The sequence below is a fragment of the Rhinoderma darwinii genome, chromosome 5 (genome assembly GCF_050947455.1).
Source record: "Rhinoderma darwinii isolate aRhiDar2 chromosome 5, aRhiDar2.hap1, whole genome shotgun sequence".
Taxonomy (NCBI): Eukaryota; Metazoa; Chordata; class Amphibia; order Anura; family Rhinodermatidae; genus Rhinoderma; species Rhinoderma darwinii.
In genome coordinates this window covers 342,221,757-342,237,750 of record NC_134691.1, presented here as the reverse complement: position 1 = coordinate 342,237,750, position 15,994 = coordinate 342,221,757, and the positions used below count along the sequence as shown (strand labels likewise).

General features: G+C 42.2%; 1 protein-coding gene across 2 annotated transcripts in view; it reads right to left on the bottom strand.

Annotated features, from left to right (window-relative positions):
- The window catches only part of LOC142653091 (unconventional myosin-Ig-like), a 231,647-nt gene that overhangs the window by 79,955 nt on the left and 135,698 nt on the right, over nt 1–15,994 (bottom strand). For both annotated transcript variants that reach the window (XM_075828799.1, XM_075828800.1), the window contains one exon: nt 10,243–10,397. In XM_075828799.1, coding sequence (XP_075684914.1) covers nt 10,243–10,397 — 155 coding nt within the window. The remainder of the gene's footprint in view (nt 1–10,242; nt 10,398–15,994) is intronic.

Sequence of the window (15,994 nt, the reverse complement as noted above, 5' to 3'; positions counted from 1 at the left end):
CATCTACTACATTATCTGTACTCAGAGAGTTATCACTGTGTTATCTGTGGGGTTACATAGGACTGCAGGTAACACTACTACATTATCTGTTCTCAGAGAGTTATCACTGTGTTATCTGTGGTGTTACATAGGACTGCAGGTAACATCTACTACATTATCTGTACTCAGAGAATTATCACTGTGTTATCTGTGGTGTTACATAGGACTGCAGGAAACATCTACTACATTATCTGTACTCATAGAGTTATCACTGTGTTATCTGTGGTGTTACATAGGACTGCAGGTAACATCTACTACATTATCTGTAATCATAGAGTTATCACTGTGTTATCTATGGTGTTACATAGGACTGCAGGTAACATCTACTACATTATCTGTACTCAGAGAGTTATCACTGTGTTATCTGTGGTGTTACGTAGGACTGCATGTTATGGACACTGCTGTTCTGGTGGTGATACTGTGTAATGATATGGAGCCCTCACGTTGTAAGCAGCTCGGCCTGGGCCAGGTTCACAAGGTCATCTCGGTATTGTAAGGATATTTTCAGGTGGGGGCAGCCCCCATTTTCATCCACTACACATCCCCCTTAGATCTGGGGGTCCCTTTGTCAGTGTCTCAGTTCGTCCACACCACATACAGGCCATCATATTTAGTTGCCACGGAAACCAGAATAAAAACCGCCGACTCCTGCCACAAATTCGTTAATTTCTCTGGCAATGACACTGCGTTCCCGGCAGTCACGGATCTCCTGACACCGCCCCTCCCCCTCCCAATCCTCATCCTCTTCCACATTTTTTATTTTTGGGCTCTGAATGAGAGGTCCGTGTGATAACAGTTATGACATGAGGCCTGTAGAGAGGAGGCAGGGAAGATGTCTGGTATGGAGGGCAGAGGTTGGGGTGGAAGTATTTGTATTACATGTGGAATATGGCTAACACAATTATTTATGGGCTCTGTGGATGACACGTGATGGTCTTTTTATGGGGACACTGTAGCTGGCAATGTTATGGGGGATTGGGACTGGTACTATTATAAGGAGTGGCGTATCTAGAAATTACTGGGCCCATAGGAGACATTTGGAAACTCCATATAAAAGTTAGGGTGAGGGCAAACCAGCCGGCCAAGTTATGGTATAAAAATACAACTTCCTGAAATATACTGTGCTGACATATGTGCCTGATATACTGTGCTGCCATATGTGCCTGATATACTGTGCTGACATATGTGCCTGATATACTGTGCTGACATATGTGTCTGATATACTGTGCTGCCATATGTGTCTGATATACTGTGCTGCCATATGTGCCTGATATACTGTGCTGACATATGTGCCTGATATACTGTGCTGCCATATGTGCCTGATATACTGTGCTGACATATGTGCCTGATATACTGTGCTGCCATATGTGCCTGATATACTGTGCTGCCATATGTGCCTGATATACTGTGCTGCCATATGTGTCTGATATACTGTGCTGCCATATGTGCCTGATATACTGTGCTGACATATGTGCCTGATATACTGTGCTGCCATATGTGCCTGATATACTGTGCTGCCATATGTGCCTGATATACTGTGCTGCCATATGTGTCTGATATACTGTGCTGCCATATGTGCCTGATATACTGTGCTGACATATGTGCCTGATATACTGTGCTGCCATATGTGCCTGATATACTGTGCTGACATATGTGCCTGATATACTGTGCTGCCATATGTGCCTGATATACTGTGCTGACATATGTGCCTGATATACTGTGCTGACATATGTGTCTGATATACTGTGCTGCCATATGTGTCTGATATACTGTGCTGCCATATGTGCCTGATATACTGTGCTGACATATGTGCCTGATATACTGTGCTGCCATATGTGCCTGATATACTGTGCTGACATATGTGTCTGATATACTGTGCTGCCATATGTGTCTGATATACTGTGCTGCCATATGTGTCTGATATACTGTGCTGCCATATGTGCCTGATATACTGTGCTGACATATGTGTCTGATATACTGTGCTGCCATATGTGTCTGATATACTGTGCTGCCATATGTGCCTGATATACTGTGCTGCCATATGTGTCTGATATACTGTGCTGACATATGTGCCTGATATGCTGTGCTGCCATATGTGCCTGATATACTGTGCTGCCATATGTGTCTGATATACTGTGCTGACATATGTGCCTGATATACTGTGCTGCCATATGTGCCTGATATGCTGTGCTGCCATATGTGCCTGATATACTGTGCTGCCATATGTGTCTGATATACTGTGCTGACATATGTGTCTGATATACTGTGCTGCCATATGTGCCTGATATACTGTGCTGCCATATGTGTCTGATATACTGTGCTGCCATATGTGCCTGATATACTGTGCTGCCATATGTGTCTGATATACTGTGCTGCCATATGTGCCTGATATACTGTGCTGCCATATGTGCCTGATATACTGTGCTGCCATATGTGCCTGATATACTGTGCTGCCATATGTGTCTGATATACTGTGCTGCCATATGTGCCTGATATACTGTGCTGCCATATGTGTCTGATATACTGTGCTGCCATATGTGCCTGATATACTGTGCTGCCATATGTGCCTGATATACTGTGCTGCCATATGTGCCTGATATACTGTGCTGCCATATGTGTCTGATATACTGTGCTGCCATATGTGTCTGATATACTGTGCTGCCATATGTGTCGGATATACTGTGCTCCAATATGTGCCTGATATACTGTGCTGCCATATGTGTCTGATATACTGTGCTGCCATATGTGCCTGATATACTGTGCTGCCATATGTGTCTGATATACTGTGCTGCCATATGTGTCTGATATACTGTGCTGCCATATGTGTCTGATATACTGTGCTGCCATATGTGCCTGATATACTGTGCTGCCATATGTGTCTGATATACTGTGCTGCCATATGTGTCTGATATACTGTGCTGCCATATGTGCCTGATATACTGTGCTGCCATATGTGCCTGATATACTGTGCTGCCATATGTGCCTGATATACTGTGCTGCCATATGTGCCTGATATACTGTGCTGCCATATGTGTCTGATATACTGTGCTGCCATATGTGCCTGATATACTGTGCTGCCATATGTGTCTGATATACTGTGCTGCCATATGTCTGATATACTGTGCTGCCATATGTGCCTGATATACTGTGCTGCCATATGTGTCTGATATGCTGTGCTGCCATATGTGTCTGATATACTGTGCTACCATATGTGTCTAATATACTGTGCTGCCATATGTGCCTGATATGCTGTGCTGCCATATGTGTCTGATATACTGTGCTGCCATATGTGTCTGATATACTGTGCTGCCATATGTGCCTGATATGCTGTGCTGCCATATGTGTCTGATATGCTGTGCTGCCATATGTGTCTGATATACTGTGCTGCCATATGTGCCTGATATACTGTGCTGCCATATGTGCCTGATATACTGTGCTGCCATATGTGTCTGATATACTGTGCTGCCATATGTGTCTGATATACTGTGCTGCCATATGTGTCTGATATACTGTGCTGCCATATGTGCCTGATATACTGTGCTGCCATATGTGCCTGATATACTGTGCTGCTATGTGTCTGATATACTGTGCTGCCATATGTGCCTGATATACTGTGCTGCCATATGTCTGATATACTGTGCTGCCATATGTGCCTGATATACTGTGCTGCCATATGTGTCTGATATACTGTGCTGCCATATGTGTCTGATATACTGTGCTGCCATATGTGCTTGATATACTGTGCTGCCATATGTGCCTGATATACTGTGCTGCCATATGTGTCTGATATACTGTGCTGCCATATGTGTCTGATATACTGTGCTGCCATATGTGCCTGATATACTGTGCTGCCATGTGTCTGATATACTGTGCTGCCATGTGTCTGATATACTGTGCTGCCATATGTGCCTGATATACTGTGCTGCCATATGTGCCTGATATACTGTGCTGCCATATGTGTCTGATATACTGTGCTGCCATATGTGCCTGATATACTGTGCTGCCATATGTCTGATATACTGTGCTGCCATATGTGCCTGATATACTGTGCTGCCATATGTGCCTGATATACTGTGCTGCCATATGTGTCTGATATACTGTGCTGCCATATGTGTCTGATATACTGTGCTGCCATATGTGTCTGATATACTGTGCTGCCATATGTGCCTGATATACTGTGCTGCCATATGTGCCTGATATACTGTGCTGCTATATGTCTGATATACTGTGCTGCCATATGTGCCTGATATGCTGTGCTGCCATATGTGCCTTATATACTGTGCTGCCATATGTGTCTGATATACTGTGCTGCCATATGTGTCTGATATACTGTGCTGCCATATGTGTCTGATATACTGTGCTGCCATATGTGTCTGATATACTGTGCTGCCATATGTGTCTGATATACTGTGCTGCCATATGTGTCTGATATACTGTGCTGCCATGTGTCTGATATACTGTGCTGCCATATGTGCCTGATATACTGTGCTGCCATATGTGCCTGATATACTGTGCTGCCATATGTGTCTGATATACTGTGCTGCCATATGTGTCTGATATACTGTGCTGCCATATGTGTCTGATATACTGTGCTGCCATATGTGCCTGATATACTGTGCTGCTATATGTCTGATATACTGTGCTGCTATATGTGCCTGATATGCTGTGCTGCCATATGTGCCTTATATACTGTGCTGCCATATGTGTCTGATATACTGTGCTGCCATATGTGTCTGATATACTGTGCTGCCATATGTGTCTGATATACTGTGCTGCCATATGTGTCTGATATACTGTGCTGCTATATGTGTCTAATATACTGTGCTGCTATATGTGTCTGATATACTGTCTAATTTCTGTCTCATAATGGCGCATTTTGTACTTTATTCCCTGGTTTCATCAGAAAAAGAGAAGACGGTTGATCGTGATAAGTCTCCGCACCCCGTATTATCGGACTTCTGGGAGCTCTAATTTAATTAAATGGCTGTTTTACTGCGAGACATAAAACTGAGAGGACGAGCGGCTGAAATAAATGCAAAATGTCAAAATCTACCAGGGAATTACTCAGACACGAGGGCGAGGTTCAGTAGAAGTGCTGTGATACATACCATGTTATTCTACTAACCCAATGTATCTAATCATATCATGTGTGACACTGTTAAAACGCTGTATCTAATCCTATCATGTGTGACACTGTCTTTTGAGCCACTCTATCAAAGAATATGATGTGTCATGTCGTCTACAAGCCTGAGTATCTAAGCCTAGCTTGTGTGATACTGTCTGCTGAGCAGATACTGAGAATTACACCCAGTATACAGGACAGGAGAAGTGGTACTGTGCAGTGTCCATATATACAGAATAATACAGATACTGAGAATTACACCCAGTATACAGGACAGGAGGAGTAGTACTGTGCAGTGTCCATATATACAGAATAATACAGATACTGAGAATTACACCCAGTATACAGGACAGGAGAAGTGGTACTGTGCAGTGTATATATATACAGAATAATACAGATACTGAGAATTACACCCAGTATACAGGACAGGAGAAGTAGTACTGTGCAGTGTCCATATATACAGAATAATACAGATACTGAGAATTACACCCAGTATACAGGACAGGAGAAGTGGTACTGTGCAGTGTATATATACAGAATAATACAGATACTGAGAATTACACCCAGTATACAGGACAGGAGAAGTGGTACTGTGCAGTGTATATATATATACAGAATAATACAGATACTGAGAATTACACCCAGTATACAGGACAGGAGAAGTGGTACTGTGCAGTGTCCATATATACAGAATAATACAGATACTGAGAATTACACTCAGTATACAGGACAGGAGAAGTGGTACTGTGCAGTGTATATATATATACAGAATAATACAGATACTGAGAATTACACCCAGTATACAGGACAGGAGAAGTGGTACTGTGCAGTGTATATATATACAGAATAATACAGATACTGAGAATTACACCCAGTATACAGGACAGGAGAAGTGGTACTGTGCAGTGTATATATACAGAATAATACTGAGAATTACACCCAGTATACAGGACAGGAGAAGTGGTACTGTGCAGTGTATATATACAGAATAATACTGAGAATTACACCCAGTATACAGGACAGGAGAAGTGGTACTGTGCAGTGTCCATATATACAGAATAATACATATACTGAGAATTACACCCAGTATACAGGACAGGAGAAGTGGTACTGTGCAGTGTATATATATATACAGAATAATACAGATACTGAGAATTACACCCAGTATACAGGACAGGAGAAGTGGTACTGTGCAGTGTCCATATATACAGAATAATACATATACTGAGAATTACACCCAGTATACAGGACAGGAGAAGTGGTACTGTGCAGTGTCTATATACAGAATAATACAGATACAGAGAATTACACCCAGTATACAGGACAGGAGAAGTGGTACTGTGCAGTGTATATATACAGAATAATACCGATACTGAGAATTACACCCAGTATACAGGACAGGAGAAGTGGTACTGTGCAGTGTATATATATACAGAATAATACAGATACTGAGAATTACACCCAGTATACAGGACAGGAGAAGTGGTACTGTGCAGTGTATATATACAGAATAATACTGAGAATTACACCCAGTATACAGGACAGGAGAAGTGGTACTGTGCAGTGTCTATATATACACAGAATAATACAGATACTGAGAATTACACCCAGTATACAGGACAGGAGAAGTGGTACTGTGCAGTGTATATATACAGAATAATACCGATACTGAGAATTACACCCAGTATACAGGACAGGAGAAGTGGTACTGTGCAGTGTATATATATACAGAATAATACAGATACTGAGAATTACACCCAGTATACAGGACAGGAGAAGTGGTACTGTGCAGTGTATATATACAGAATAATACCGATACTGAGAATTACACCCAGTATACAGGACAGGAGAAGTGGTACTGTGCAGTGTATATATATACAGAATAATACAGATACTGAGAATTACACCCAGTATACAGGACAGGAGAAGTGGTACTGTGCAGTGTATATATACAGAATAATACTGAGAATTACACCCAGTATACAGGACAGGAGAAGTGGTACTGTGCAGTGTCTATATATACACAGAATAATACAGATACTGAGAATTACACCCAGTATACAGGACAGGAGAAGTGGTACTGTGCAGTGTATATATATATACAGAATAATAGAGATACTGAGAATTACACCCAGTATACAGGACAGGAGAAGTGGTACTGTGCAGTGTATATATATATACAGAATAAGGGCAGATGATAAGAGTTATACCCCTCTCCCGCACATGCTCGTGTGTTGCACATATTATGAGGCGTGTATAATGCAGCGTACACAGAGTACACGCCACTACCCACAATCCCCGGCAGCTGTACCGGTGCGGTGTGATGTGCGTCATATATACATAGATCATCATTTTGTTGCTGGGCAGATTTCCTGCAGTTTGGGATCCTGGAGCTTATTATACCAGTGTTTATGAATGTATAGGTGGCATCGGAGTACCCAGCCCCTCCCCCTACGTTGGCTAAGAGTAGGAGGAGCTACAATAATCAGACGCAACGAGAAAGAAAATGAAATAAATGACAAGTAAGATGTGAGAATCCTCAGGGAACAAAAGTCGTGTTACTATAAGGAGAGAACAGGTCACGGAGGAAAAAAACGGCCTACAGCCATACCTGCAAAGTAAATGCACACGTACATATAATCATACATATTATCACACATACATACATACATACACACATACATACATATAATCATACATATTATCACACATACATACATACATACATATAAACATACATATCATACATATAATCATACATATTATCACACATACATACATACAAACAAACACACATACATACATATAATCATACATATTATCACACATACATACATATAAACATACATATCATACACACATATAATCACACATCCATACAATCTTACATACATATAATCACACACACACACACACACACATAATCACACATACATACATTCATACATACATATACACACACACACACACACACATACAATCATACATACATACAATCATACATAAATATAATCACACATACATACATACATACATACATACAATCATACATACATATAATCACATACATACATATACTCACACACACACACACACACACACATAATCACACATACGTACATACATATAATCACACATACATACAATCATACATACATACATATAATCACATATAAACATACATACAATCACACATACTTACATATTATCACACATACATACATTTATACATACAATCACACACTGTACATACATATTATCACACATACATATTTACACTGGGGGGAAATTAATAAGTCTGCCATTTCATATGCCAGAACTAATCTCAAATATGTTGGAGTAAAAAGCGCCTAATTTTTAAAGAGACGCACCCAACTTAATAAATTAGGCACCTTTCTTGTTGTCTGTGTCTGCCAACTATGTTCCAAAATGTGTGACTTTTGGGTACCTGATAATAATTTCTCCCCAAGTGAGTACTCCAGCCAGAAGTGATGTGGAGACGATGGAGCGCCCCTCCCCCTTCCTCTCTGACCCGACTGCTGTCTGTATGTAATGCAGTCTGCCATCTGCTGGTGAAAGGTAAACATCTCCCATGTAATGCCCCCCCTCACCAGCAGATGGCAGACAGCATCATATGCAGACTGGAGAGCCACAGCCAGGAGCAGTAAGGGCACAAGGGAGAGGGTTTTAACCCCATAAACCCCCATTAAGTACACCCCAACTTTAAACCATCATGAATTCTTCCCCACTGCTGTCTTAGGAAGGTTTCTGGGTAATAGAATATCTGCGCCATTGCACAGCAACAATCCCAGAAGGCACTGGGGGACAACCACAAATCTGCCCAGCTCTGTGTATTCTGCCGGGGTCACTGAATCTCCCTCAGGCTGCTCCCTGTTTTCTGTAAATGATGTCAGGCTATTACCATCCAGTGTTCTCTGCCCCTGCCTGCAGTAGGCTGGAGTTTGCACACTGCATGCGACACGCTGTATGCTGCTGCACAGCGCACAGTCTGCCGCTTTTCCTGGGCCTTTTTCTCTCTAGCATCCTGCTTACAATGTGGAATATACTTTATTACTATAGCTGTTGCTAGATGTGCTCTGGCCTCGCCTCACTATGTTATGTCTGGGCAAGGCATTGTGGGACATGTAGTTACCAAAGCTGGATGATTCTCTTCTATGTTATGGGGGACATAGAAGAACACTGTTATAATGTGGGCGAGGTGAGGGGGTGCTGGGAAGGATTTCACAATGATGGGGCATATATACATTTCAAATAGAAGCCCCCACATAGATTTCTGTCTATGGCGCCATCTTCTCGAGGATCGGCACTGGTGATACATGGGCCTGGTTTAGTCGTGGGCCCGGGTACGGTCGGACCCTTTAGTAGTCACATGATCTTGGCATGAAGTGGCTGTTTTGAAGATAATAATATTTATATCGTAAATTTCACCCGTGAGACCGGGAATTACATTCTCCTGGTATCAAGCCAATCAATGCGGCAATTAGAGCGACAACCTGCGTCCCCTCCCCCGACCGCTGTAATTAGGATGAGCGCAGCCGTCTACAAAAGCGTTAATTATTCTAAACTAACATCGTTCCAGGGTGTAATTAACATGCAGATAATTTTTTGTTTCGTTTTTTTTTTTTTTGCAAATCCGGAAACAATTTAATATTAACCATTTCAATACCAGGTCCCACCCAGATTGTTACCCAGCTTTCCCAAACCCCTGATTGACAAATCGACCACGTTAATGCAGAGCTACTTTTTCCCCGACCATAATACTTTAAACCTCGTCCATCTGTAAATCCAGAGTCGCGCCAATGTGCGACTGGTGGCAAAAACGTCAACAGGATCTCATTTTATGGCGTTGGGGTGACACGTTGTGACCCCGTTTAGTGAATCAATAAAAATTTTCTTTTCACGGTCAGAAAATGTCTGCGTCTCAGAGATACACAACGGCGTCCTCACCGCCACAACGAACGGCGCAGGAGGCGGCTACGTGTGCAAAAGGCAAATTTAGTTTTTTTGCTGGGATTGTCAGCTGCTGCGGAACATCTAAAGAACGGGGGAGGGGGACTCACGATTTGAAGTAATTCATCAGCGTTCCCACGAATTCCCCCACGCGGTTCTCATTTGGCGGTTCGGTGCGGTGCAGGCAGAAGGCCATGTCGTTCTTCTTCTGGGTGTGGAGGACGAGCAGCTGGTCCGGACCTCGTGTGACGCTCAGTCCGGTGACCTGGGAAAGGGCAGAAACCAGAGATCAGCCTTATAGAACGGACCACGGGGGACGACCTGATGGGGCTCATTCAGACAATACAGTCGTCTTCACTGTGAAATGGCGCAGTTTGCTACAAGCATTTTAAAAAAATAGTTTGAATAGAAGGAGAGGCCATTATGGAAGCGCCGGCCAGAGCGCAATTTTATTTTTAATGCAAATAACCGGTGGAACAATGTGGGTACACGCCCCAGGATCTAGCTCATATCACACTAATTAATTTCTTGTTTGCTGACAGCCGCAAGGTACTTCTGTTGGGCTGTTCTGATCCATGCTGTGCTTTTCGGTTATATTATTTGTGTGTTTCTGTTTTTCACAGATAACAGCAGCAATCCAACTATGGACTTTCGGGCCAGGGAATTATCATGGCTCTCCCAAATTTCAAATGTTTTTAGAGATGGATCCTTAACCGCAGGTGCTGGCAGTCAGAGGGATGTTAGGGAGTCCCAGAATTATTTTAAAAACCTTATGCACAAAAGGATGAAAATATGGTGGAACCGCGCTTTTTTGCAAAACTATCTCCAGCACAATCTCATTCCAAGGGGTTTGCGTGTTCAGGTGTTTCCATCGTTTCCCATCGAGGATGTGAATTTCACATCCTCGTGGGAGAATAATTGCAACGCCTGTTCACGTAAAATGATGGATCTCCTTATCGACTTAAACTCTAAGTCGATAGATACTATGGACCTGGAGTTGGAAACAATTCAATCACGTTTCAAATCTGAGATGACTAAGGAGAATTTAGAGATTTTCAATGTACAGCTGGAGCAACAATGCACCATATGGGAGAAGGAAATAGAGTCTATTAAGACCAAAAAACTGATTCGTGATCATGATGATTACATACAGAATAGGATGTATAGATGGAATCGTAGAACGCCTGTTGCCAACATCAGTCGTTCGTCTTCTATCTCATCCATATCATCTCTCAGTGACCAATATGAAATGACCACACGTAACACGGCTCCTGGTCGTATTAGCACCAGACAAAAACGTAAAGTCAATTACAATAACTCTGTATATCCAAAAAGAAGGGCCAACAGAGGAGCTGATTACAATCCCAGACAAGTGAATCCTAACTTTAATCCGGAAATCAATTTAGGCCATCAACATCTAAAGGTAATTAATTTATCTAAGCATTCACTTACTCCCAGTGATATGTCTTTGTTGGGAAGGGGTTTGACTTTCTCCCCTGCTTCCTCCTTTGACCATTTTCTGGCAGTGAAGGATCTACAGCTGTTCGGGAGATCCCTGATTTTTAAGAGGTGGTATTTCAAAGAGGATGATATTACCTTCCCAACAGCACAGGAACAAGAAACACTACGTGCATTGGAAGATTTACTTAATCAGGATGATTCCTTACCTAAAGGTAAGATACCCGAGTGCATAGTGAACAAATCCACTAAATTTCCACCTCTTGCCATTTGTCCAGCAGTGGATCTGTTCGTGAAACTTGTCTCGGATGAGTGGAGTATGATATCTCGCAAAATCAGTTATGACAATTTAAACCAACTAGAGAGGGATAGTCTTGCTAAAATCAAATCATGGAATGATGTTGTGGTGAAACCAGCTGACAAGGGGGGTAACGTAGTACTGTGGCCCCGTCAGTCATATGTCAACGAGGCAAACCGTCAATTACGCAACTCAGTTTGCTATCAAAAACTCACTTTTAACCCCTTGTCATCTTTTAGACTCAAGTTTCACAAGATTTTGCAAGATGCTTTGGAAAATGGTACTATCACGAAACCACTGAGTGACTCTCTCTATGTACCAGAACCTACCATACCAACTATGTACCTGTTACCCAAGATCCACAAGGATGCTAAAAATCCGCCAGGTAGGCCTATTATCTCGGGCACAGGGGGTTTGACTGAAAAGGCATGCAAATGGATTGATTTCCATCTTAAACCCTTGGTAGAATGTCTGCCGTCCTACTTGCGTGACTCGGCTGATTTATTGCTGAAGATTGAGGGGATCCATTTAGATCCGGACCATTTATTGGTCACTTGCGATGTCGAGTCCCTTTATACCAGCATCCAACATAGGGACGGCCTTCATGCAGTGGCAAATTTCCTACTCATGAGTGATGTTGAGAAGGAAACTTCCCAACTTATTTTGTCTCTTCTCGATTTCACTCTTCATCACAATTTTTTTACCTTTAATGGTTCTTTTTTCCTACAGCTCCAGGGCACGGCTATGGGGGCAGCTTGCGCACCCTCATATGCTAATTTGTTCCTGGGGCTGTGGGAGAGGAACCTTTTCATGTCAGATCATGGGCCATCGATGAGCCGTGTCCTGTTTTGGGCACGGTTCATTGATTACATTTTCATGATCTGGCAGGGTACTTCAGACGATCTCTCAACGTTCATTAATGCTTTGAATAGTAATTCCCTCAATATTAGACTCACTTATAAATGGAGTCATTCTAATATTGATTTTTTGGATATTTTGATTAAAAAGGATTTTGATGGTCTTTTGCAGACGGACCTTTTTCGAAAGGAGACATCAACTAATTCACTTTTGCACGCCACCTCTTCACATCCTCGACATACTATTGATGCGATTCCAGTAGGCCAATTTTTACGCGTCAAGAAGATTTGCTCTAGTGAAGTTGACCTTAAATCACGTTTTGATGAATTGGGAGATAGGTTCACACAGAGAGGCTACAGTCAACGTTGTATACGTAAAGCCCGTCATTGTGCATCAGTAGTGAGTCGACAACAACTACTCCAGGTTACTCCTAAGGAATGTAAACAACCAAAGGTGAGATTTGTTACCACCTTCAACTCACGCTGGGCTGAGATGCGGGATACTTTGAATAAATTTTGGCCCATTTTGATGACCGATTCCATTCTGCAGAGGGTTCTTCCACACTACCCTGCCATGGCGCCACGCAGAGCTCCCAATCTGCGTGATGCCATGGTACACAGCTATCTTTCACCTACCAAGCCTGGCAAGGTTTTTGGCACAAAAGGACCCAAATGGGGCTGTAAACCGTGTGGTGACTGCATTAGCTGCCCCAATGTAGAACGGTCGAACATTTTTGTGGACTCTAGTGGTACCAACAATTTTAAAATCTGTTGGCCCATATCTTGCAACACTAAAGGGGTCATCTATTATGCAACTTGCCCGTGCCCGCTGATATATATTGGCATGACCACCCGCGAATTACGGTTGCGAGTCAGAGAGCACGTTAGGGACATCGAAAACGCGAATAACACAGACGATGTTGAACAACTTAAAACAATCCCTAGACATTTCCGCCTACACCATGCTTGTAGATCTAGTATGTTGAAGGTGAGGGGCATTGACCACATTAATCTGGACATGCGTGGGGGTGACATTAAAAAGCGTCTACTACAGAGGGAGTGCAAATGGATTTGGAGGCTCCAAACCATGCACCCCAAGGGTCTCAACGAGACCATGGGGTTCTCATCATTTCTCTGATTGCCAGTACTTTTAGTGGTGTTGGTTTCTTTTATTAGTTTAATCATAGATATGTGTATATACATTGAGTTTGTGTTTACGTGATTTTAACATTTTTTATTTTGTATTCGACAAATTAGATTCTTTTAAATTGAGATTTTTCTCAGCATATCTGGATTTCCTGTTTGTCCACGTTTCTTGGGGATCTCCATCTTGAATCATTATTCGTCTGGCCTCTTCATTGTGTTCATCTATTATACTATTGCAACTATTTTTGACTTTTTTTTAAATTTAATAAATATTATCTTTTATGTATCACAATTATACCTCTGTACTACTATTCTTGCCATTTTCCAACACAATAAATATGAATATATTTTACATATCACAATACCTCATGTGCACTTATTCTTGTTATGATTATACACATATTTATTTTGCACCTACACCTCACCCACATACTTTTATTATAACTTTTATTGATGTTCTTCATTCTTTTATTCATTCCATCACTCTCCATCATTCACTGCATACGTTTATTCATATTAATTTTATTATTATTTTTCATGTTTCACCGTTATATGGCCCCATGCGATGGTTTTCTTTTTCTGTCGTCGGTGCTGTTCGTTACTTGCACATATATACACATGTCACCCACACGGTCTTTTGTCCCCTGTTCCCCCCGTCCCCCCCCCCCTTCATTCCACTCCTCACATGCTTTTTTGGCACATATTTGTACATTGTGTTTCTTGTTGTGGAGTGTTATTACCCACTCTCATGTTATGCACTCTTATACACTTTTTTGTTAGCATCTGTTTATTTATTAATTTATTCAATTCATGTTAATATATCAAACACATATACTTGGTATGGTTGCACAGATGATTTTGGCCAATACACCTAACATTTCTCTATATTTCTTAACACCAGCCAATTTATTATGTGTTTGTATCCCAGGGTTACCCCTTCCTCGCTGTGTCGCTCCTTTGGGTGGACGAGTGACGGGCCTCCGTTCCATCGCTGGTGACGTGTCGGATCTCGGACTCACGTGACCGTGTCAGCTGACGCGGTGACGCGTCTCTGAGTCCGGCCCCTCATCGGCGGTGTCTCCGGCGGCGCGGCCATCTTGCTTCACCTCGAGGCAGCGACCTGTATTCAGACAGCGAGGTATGTACACATTTTTTATTCTTGGGACCCTCATTTTGGATACTCTATCATCATTGGCTGGTCTCCCCTTTTTAAAGTGGTACGTACATTGTCCAGCACTACCCCCAGACGAAGGCATTAGCGCCGAAACGCGCGTTGGGGTGGACATACTGCTGTGCATTCAGTCCTGGACTCATTATGGGTACGTTTTCCCATCACTATTCGCTCATTTATTAGAAATGTGTTCTATCTGCCTTGTTCACACATACCTGTTTTCATAATCATTTCGTTATGTTTTTCCTTACTTCATGTTGTTACTAACTGTGCTGGGTAGGAGTTCATTTGTCTCTGTGATAAGTGTTATAGCGTTAGTGTCCACTACCAGGCATTTTTTCATGCATCCATTTTCATATACTACTTACCTTATGAGCTGCATGGCTTGCATGTCCTTTTAACCTGTTGGTTTTTGGATCCGTTTTTTATTCTAGTATGTCTATATGTTGTTTTCAATAAAGTATTTTCTCAATTTCATATACTTCCGGTTTTCAGGCATCTTCTTTTGTAGGTTATATAACCAGTGGAACAAGTTCGGTGCGTCGTTTTCTGACGGAATGCAGCATTATTTTTGCGGTTAACGATGAGAACTTCAGAGGAGGCTCCGAAACAGATGTGAACACGGCCTAAACCTGCGACAGTATGGCAGAATTATGTGGGCACTGTATGGCAGTATTATGTGGGCACTGTATGGCAGTATTATGTGGGCACTGTATGGCAGTATTATGTGGGCACTGTATGGCAGTATTATGTGGGCACTGTATGGCAGTATTATGTGGGCACTGTATAGCAGTATTATGTGGGCACTGTATGGCAGTATTATGTAGACGCTGTATGGCAGTATTATATGGGCACTGTATGGCAGCATTATGTGGGCACTGTATGGCAGTATTATGTGGGCACTGTATGGCAGTATTATGTGGGCACTGTAT